At 42.1% G+C, this 8489-nt stretch overlaps 1 protein-coding gene across 1 annotated transcript; it reads right to left on the bottom strand.

Annotated features, from left to right (window-relative positions):
• Window positions 1-2683: 2683 nt before the first annotated feature.
• On the bottom strand, window positions 2684-4081 carry LOC127129893 (uncharacterized). Its single transcript, XM_051059001.1, has 2 exons — window positions 3333-4081; window positions 2684-2732 (listed from the first exon to the last, which is right to left on the bottom strand). Exons 1-2 carry the CDS (start codon window positions 4079-4081, stop codon window positions 2684-2686), a joined length of 798 nt encoding a protein of 265 aa, XP_050914958.1.
• Window positions 4082-8489: the final 4408 nt, after the last annotated feature.

The raw sequence follows: 8489 nt of genomic DNA, 5'->3' as shown, positions 1-8489 counted from the left end.
GGACTTTTCCGTCTTTTTAGGTATAGGCACAATATTGGCCACCCATTGAGGATATGTAGAAGTCACCAGAAACCCCACATCAATTTGCTTATTAACTTCTTCTTTAATCTTCACTACCATATCAGGATGAGTTCTTCTGAGCTTTTGCTTCACAGGCACACACTCAGGCTTCAACGGCAAGAAATGTTGCACGATATCAATATCTATACCAGGCATGTCTTCATACAACCAGGAAAAGACATAGACATATTCTCATAGCAACTCAATCAACCCCTTCTTAATAGACTCTTCAAGGAGTTCCCCAATCTTCACTTCACTAATGCAGTCTTCAGACCCCAAGTTGACTGTTTCCAGATTCTTAAGATGTGGCTGAATGATCTTCTCCTCGTACTTAAGCAGACGGATAATCTCATCAGGAATCTCTTCAACATCATCTTCTTCTGCCTCAAATACAGGGAGCTCAAAGTTGGGAGATGGTGTTGGATCATTATGTTCAATGGGTTTGATCAACCTGCATAATGATTTTGGGTATAAAAGAGATTTCAGAATTCAAACTAGGCAAATCATTATGTAGATGAAAAAATTGATTTTATTCTCTTTTTTAGGGTTTTATGGTGATCAACGATTTCGTGCGAAAAGCGAAAAATGAAAAATAATTTGGAAAACAAACATTTAACATGCGATTATTGAATGAATGTCATTGTATTAACAAATTGTGCGAACAATGTCTTCACTTCTCCCTTTGGCATGGGAGAAGGGTTTTTAAACATGAATGAACATATTACGTTGACTTATGGATAACTGTTGGAACATCCACGACAACCCAATTATTGCAGATCCCGCCAGGTATGCCAAAGTTGCCGAGGTCTTCCTCTTCGTCTTCTTCAATGATGGTAGCAGCTTCGTAATCTCCATCAGTGTGGATGAAACCTCCACTCTGAAACAGTCCAAGATCATTAGAAGCACCAGAAGAATACCCTATGCTAGCCCGGGATTTATTATCTTCCATCTTTATCATTTTCCCCAAACCACTAGTTGCGCCACGCTCGATGGCCAACTTCGCATCTTTGTAGAAGACAAATGAAGAAAGTCCTTTCCTAGAGGGCTCAGCAATAGGCAAGGCTTGGAATAGAGTTCCAACCTCATCCTCATCGTCGATGTAGGAAAAGGAAGATAAATGGCTGACCAAGAGAGCCTTCTCTCCCCCTATCACCACAAACTTCTTGTTCTTGACGAACTTCAACTTTTGGTGTAGGGTGGATGTCACGGGGCCTGCCTCGTGAATCCATGGTCTACCAAGTAAACAGCTGTACGACGGATGTATGTCCATATCTTGGAAAGTGATCTGGAAATCACTAGGTCCAATTTTGATCGGGAGGTCCAATTCACCGATCACGGTCTTGCGCGATCCATCAAAAGCTTTTACTACCACTCCACTCTGCCTCATGGGAGGCCCCTGATATGAAAGTTTGGCGAGAGTGGACTTTGGAAATACATTAAGTGATGACCCTGTGTCCACCAACACGTTGGACAGGGCATCGTCTTTACAGTTCATAGAGATATGTAAGTCCAAATTGTGGTCTTTTCCCTCCTCGGGAAGATCATCATCGCAGAAGCTCAAATTGTTGAAGGCAATTATATTTGCAACAATGCTATCAAACTGTTCAATTGTGACATCATGATCCATATATGCCACGTCCAACACCTTTTGCAATGCTTCACGGTGTAGCTCTGAATTCATCAACAAAGATAGGACAAATATCTTTGATAGAGTTTGAAGCAACTGCTCCACAATATTGTACTCACTCCTCTTGATGAGCCTCAACATCTTATCACCATCCTCTCTCAATAAGCCAGACTGGCCAACTAGGATAAGAGCTTTATCAGTTTTGACAACAACAGGGTCAACATCCTTCACAGCAGGAATGGAATGATTTGAAGAAGAAGTCCCTACGGGACCGACAGAAATAACAACATCCCTCTTCACGACGTTTTCATGGGATTTCGGCTGAGCCAAGAAAACACGACTACTACGGGTCACTCCACTAACACCGGATATGCTTACAACAGAGGTTGAGGGCAACGACACCTCCTTCCCATCTTCAAGCATAACAACATTGTAATGGTACGGGACCGCTTTATCTGACACATACGGGACATGGCCCACTGGCTTTATCACAAGAGTTGGCACCACCTTCCTTTTGCTGCCATCATACTTGATGACAACAGGATCAGGAATATTGAACATAGGGGTAATAACATCAAATTCATCCTCATCACGATTTTGAAGTATCTCGATCATCCCTTGGTCTAGCATCTCTTGGATGTCCCTTCTTATCTTGCGGCATCCTCTTTCATTGACAGTGCACACATGGAACCTATCGTGATCGTGCTCATAGTGACTATGCTCACACAATAGCCTATGCATTTCCACCAGGGATTGCCTTATATCATTCACATAAAGGACCTTATAGTTGCCAGGATAACCCTGTACGATGTTGACAGCCGCCTTCCCATGCTCGGGCAATGGGTTCTTCTTAACATTAGGGCTTGTATCCTTAAAGGATAGTATCCCACTCCTCACAAGGTCTTGCACCTTCGTCTTCAACGGGAAGCAGTTCTCCACATCATGTCTGGGCGCACCAGAATGATACACACAATGAAGTTCAGGCTTGTACCACCGTTATGGATTGGCTGGCACAACAGGAGGATCACGTGGAGTTACCAACTTCCTATCAATCAAGGAAGGGTACAGTTCAGCGTAAGTCATAGGAATTGGGGCAAAAGTCACCCACTTCCTCTCATAATTGCTGGTGTTGTTGTTGTTATTGTTGCTACGAGGCTGGTAAGCCTGTTGTTGTTGACGAGATTGTTGTTGTGGTTGTTGAGCTTCTCTGAAAACAGGTGCTATCTGAGCCACCTGGTGTTGGTTAACGACTGGTCAAACTTTCTTCCTCCTTACAGAGGGACTTCTTTTACTATGGGAAGAAACATCATGAGTCTCCCCTTCCTTCTTTCTGGAAAATCCTCCATATTTCTTTGCCGAAGAATTATCATCACGGGACAGTCGTCCTTCACGGACTCGCTCTTCTAGCCTCATCCCCATATTTACCATTTCGGTAAAGTTCGAGGGAGCACTAGAAATCATACGCTCATAATAGAAAGAGCTCAAGGTCTCCAAGAAGATCTTTGTCATCTCCTTCTCCTCCAATGGTGGCACTATCTGAGCTGCCAATTCCCTCCATCTCTGGGCATACTCCTTGAAGGTTTCCTTATCTTTTTGGGACATCTCCCTCAGTTGATCTCTGTCAGAAGCCATATCCACGTTGTACTTGTACTGCCTTACGAAAGCCTCACCGAGGTCATTGAAAGTGCGCACAGAACCACAATCAAGACCCATATACCATTTCAAGGCAGCGCCAGACAAACTGTCTTGAAAATAATGGATGAGCAGTTGGTCATTGTAGGTATACATAGACATTTTCCTAGCATACATGACCAAATGGCTGAGTGGACAACTATTCCCCTTGTATTTTTCAAAGTCAGGGACCTTGAACTTCGTCGGAATCTTTACATTCGGGACCAAACAGAGCTTAGAGGCGCTCTTCCCAAACAAGTCCTTCCCTCGAAGGGCCTTCATTTCCTTCCTCAAGTCAGAGAACTGGTCTCTCATCTTGTCTAATTTGTCATACACATCCGGGTTCTCAAAGGCCTCAGAATGGTAGATAGTCTCGTCAATACGGACTTGAGGAATGGGAGTTGGAATAGGAATAGAATTAACCACCAGGGGTGACACCACAAGGACCGGGCTAGATGCCGGTTGAGCTTGCACTTGCGGATGATATCCTTCGGGCACGAAATTATGGGGCATCCCCCAAAGGTAATCGAAAGGCATAACATTGACTGATCCCATAGAAGGGGATGGTACAAAGGTAAGAACTACTTCAGGTGCTTGATTGGACACAGACGCCTGCATATTTACAGCTTGCTTCTGAGCTTGGAGTAGAGACTCCACTAGAGCAAATAACCAGCTGACTTCTTCTTTGAGTTCTCTGTTCTCGTTCTCTAGTTGTTCGGCCATCGCCTTGACGTTTGCGCGAGTGCGGTATGGATGCATCAGCTTGTCCTCAAAATAAATGAAGAGCAAAGAGTTAGACCACTATATCGGGAGCTCGAAACCAAAACTTGCTTATGCATATGATGCATATGCTTTTGTTTTTTATCGGAGGAACTTTATAAGGATCTATTTGCAAACATTTTGAAAATATTGAACTTTTTGAGACACATGTGGAATACTCATAGCAATATAATATTTGGAAACTTTTTACACCAAAGAAGTAGTACAGTCTCGGTAACCAAATACAATACAAGAGAAAAGGAGAATAAACATCCTACGGAGCCCTAGAAGCAGTCGTCTAAAGCCTTCGAGATCGGAAAATACTTTGTACGAAGCTTCTTCACCTCTCTCTCGTAAGCTGCTTCCATGTCGGCTTTCTCCTTGGCGAGCTGATCATATCTCTTCTTCCAATACCTAGATGAGTGAGGCAGGAGAGAAGTAACCACATCATCGGGATCATCAACAACCTGATGCTCTAGAAACTCGACCAATGCATCCTTATCCTTGAGTTGCTAAAGAAGCTCCTCACGCTCACGAACCCAAGTGCGCGAACGATCTTCGTATTTCAACTCCTTTACTCATTGATTAGGGAGGGTTGAAGGCCCAACCATAACCATAGGGGTAGGTCTCGGATACTCATACGACATGCGGTACTCGAGGGCTCTCTTCATTACCCAAGAGGTGTAAGGCTCCAAAGAAACACAGTTCCTTGGACCAAGCTCATTCCTCCCTTTCCTATGAACCTTGCGCCAGGCATGGACCATCCTATCCTTCAGGTTTTGGGGATCTTTACCCTCTTGAAAGAATAAGCCTTCCAGCGAAGTGTTGTTAGGTTTATCCTTTAAGGGGAACCCAAGCTGACGGCGAGCCAAAGCAGGGTTGTAGTTAATTCCACCACATGTACCAAGAAGAGGTACATTGGAGAACTCACCACAAGAATCAATAATCTTAATGCCATCATAAACATGATTATACCAAGAGATATCATCATTAGTGAGAGACATAAGTCTCGTGGACCACCGTAGACATCCCTTATTCTCCTTGAAGGCAAGCGTTTGAGGCAAGTGCGAAATAAACCACTTGTATAACAGAGGCAGAAAACATACAATGGAACCACCACCCTTTGCATTCCTCATATGCAAAGAGAAATAAGTGTCACCCAATAGAGTTGGAACGGGATTAAGAGAAGAGAAAATCCTAATAGCATTCACATCCACGAAGTTGTCGATGTTGGGAATAACACTAGTTCATAGACGAGGAGTACAAATATGGCTTCAAAAGCTTCCTTACTCATGGCCTTCCTGAACAAGGTAGCTTTGGCAATCAGAAAATCAGACGGGAGACCATGAATTCCACCCTTGGTAGTCATATTGGCAACAATGTCGGATACCTCCACGTGAAGCACGTCAGCAATCTCTTGAGAAGACGGAATCTTCTCCAAACCACTGAATGACAATCGGTCAAGAATAGGTATACCCGCATGATAAACATACTCCTCCAATGTAGGCAAAAGCTGGAAATCCAGAAAAGTGAAGCACCGATACGGAGGATCGTAGAACTGCACCAACACACTCATCAGACCCTCATCCATCTTGGTAGAGAGAATAGCTAGAAGCTTCCCATGGCGAGCTTTGAACTCCAAGGGCTCTAATACATAAGATGTCAGACGCCTTAGCTCTCTCAAGTCGGGTTGTCTGAAACTGTACTTCTTCGTATTCCTTCTTTGCTTATCCATGTCTAAAAATTTGCAAATAGACCTTTTAAGTTCCTTGCCAAAATCTTATTGTTGATGACATGAATGCGGATGAATGCATGGATGGATGGATGCAACAAACACACTCAAGGATCAAGCAAGTCACACCACACAAAGGTCACAGGATGGCTCAAGTCATCGTCAATATCAATCATCCATTTTGGTGGATTATGGTTTACACCTTATCAACACCCAAGTTCCATTGATTTTGAGGATACGAGAACGAATCGATCGCGAATCACGGGTTTGTTGTAAGTCACGAGCATGGAGTCTCAGTTAAGAACCACCCAACGGGAGTGTACTACGGTTAAACCTGACAGTCATGTTCTAAAAGGTTCCCATAGTCACCATCCCATCTTTCGGATATTATCGGATAAAACGACTACTCGTCCTCCAAAAGTATTCTCAAGAGGGACTCTTATAAGTGTAGTATCGCATAACAATCGCATCAAGTCTTACACTTGAACGACCTTCGCACTACATCCTAAAACAGGCCAAGATGGGCCAGGTATCTAAGGTCCTTGGTTTCTAGGGTTCATATTGGAAAGAGTAATGCCTAACCACGACTACTCGTGTGACATTAGTGATCCCAATAAGACCTCCACCAAGTGAATGGACTTGTAAGTTAACTTGTTAAGGACTAACTCCACAAAAGTCAACAAGACTATGCCATTCTCTTATCATAAGTGCACTCTAGTTCGGGTATAAAACTCATCTCACAAGAAACCACCAAGCATACAAGCAATTAATATATCAAGTAATTCATACATTACAAACAATTTCATCCCGAATTTGCACAAAAAATATACCACAAATAAATATAAACATATAACACATACAAGCAAAAAGTAGGCTAAACCCACGGGGCATCAGCTCCCCAGCAGAGTCGTCACTTTTCTGTAGCGGGGTTTTCGTTACCTTTAGGTTTATTGATTAAACCAAAAGTCAACATACAATTCGAGTCGCCACTGTAAGACCCCAATTTTGGCCCTAAGATCCCTCATGGCCCATATCATACCATATCATGGCCTCAAGGATCATTGCATGCCTTTGCTTCTCCCCTAGTGGGTAGGTTGCCTTGTGAGTGTGGTTCTTGATCACCAAGCATGTCTTGCATTTGTATATCTTTGCTTTTCATATGTTTACTAACCAAAAAGTACAAAAATATTGTCATCTAACCATGTTACTTGCAGCTGAAGCAATCATCAGCCAATTAGGTCAAAATCAGTCAAAGTCAGTCATTGCAGTGGATGGTGGCCATTCTTGCAGAATTTGGGCACCATGATCAATAATCAAGAGTTCATATGACTTATGACATCATTTGGAATCAAGATATCAAGGAATTAGGGTTTGGAATTCATCAGAAGGTGCTTCAGTCAAGCAAAACCCTAGAAAGTCAAACTTGGTCAACTGTGGATTTAATTAGTGATTTGGTGATGGGATTTGGTCTGAGAGGTCTCATTCATGATTATACAAGCTTCATATATCATGTCAAGCATCCACAGTGAAGAAAATAAAGTCAGACAAGAAGTTTCCAGAAATAGAAAGTTGACCTGTAATTTAAATTTGCCAAAAATGGAAACTTCTTGATCTTAAACCTACATCATGATACAAGCTTCAAATGAATTTTTACCCAACATGAAAGTTGAAGATCTTGTTCTCCCATTTCCAAAAAGTCCAAGAACACCCAAATCCCATGTATGGTTGGCAAGATATGATCAATTCATTTTCACAAATTTTTGAACTTCAAAAGGCCATATATCTCAAACCATTTGGCCAATTTTGGTGGGGTTTTTTCCTACAAGTCCTATTTAATCCCCTCTTTCCAAAAATGTCATCCTCATGTGCCAAAACCCTACCATGCAAAATGGCCTTTTTGGACTTGCATTAATTAAATTCAAGTATGGAGAAAAGTTGACTTTTTGAATTAGCAATTTTTACTCATTTGGCCATTTGGGATTTGTTTGAAATGTTATTTGACACTTGTTTGAGGCCCAAACTCGGCCAGAATGCACACCCCATGTGCAAGTGTTGGAAAATTAGCAAAGAGCAAATTCACTTCATTTGTGATAATCATGATTAGCATTTGTTTAGCAATGTAAAACAGAAGTATAAAATCACTTTTTCTGTGAATTGGAACCCTAGCAGCAGCCTCACAAACACACAGATTTTTCATTTTCTCTCAAATCAACATTTTCACATCTTGGCATTTCTGCTCAAAAACTTCAAAAGACCACGAGCCCTCTTGGTTGTTTCATGATCTAGCCATCATTTGGAGGCCATTCCAAGCACCGAACACCAGCTGGAAGTCCATTTTCGAGTTCTGTTTCTTCAAGACATTTCCATGGCAAGTTTCGATTTAAGCTAGATTTGAGTGGGCTGAGCTAAACTTCTTCAAGAATCCATCATTTGGGGCTAGGACCTTCATCTGTTCGAGCTCATACTAGCCAAATAGCAACTAAATCCCAACTTTCTTCAAAAACAAGTAAGGTTTCGACCACTTTCTTTCTCTAAACCATGCCATGTTTTAAATAGAGCTTGCTATGCTGATTGTTATGAGCTTTGCATCATGTGAAATGGTTGAGTATTGAGTGAAATATCTGGAAATGAAATTTGTTG

This window comes from Lathyrus oleraceus, chromosome 3 (assembly GCF_024323335.1).
Source record: "Lathyrus oleraceus cultivar Zhongwan6 chromosome 3, CAAS_Psat_ZW6_1.0, whole genome shotgun sequence".
NCBI lineage: Eukaryota > Viridiplantae > Streptophyta > Magnoliopsida > Fabales > Fabaceae > Lathyrus > Lathyrus oleraceus.
The sequence above is the reverse complement of the archived record's forward strand: the minus strand, read 5'-3'. Positions and strand labels throughout refer to the sequence as shown.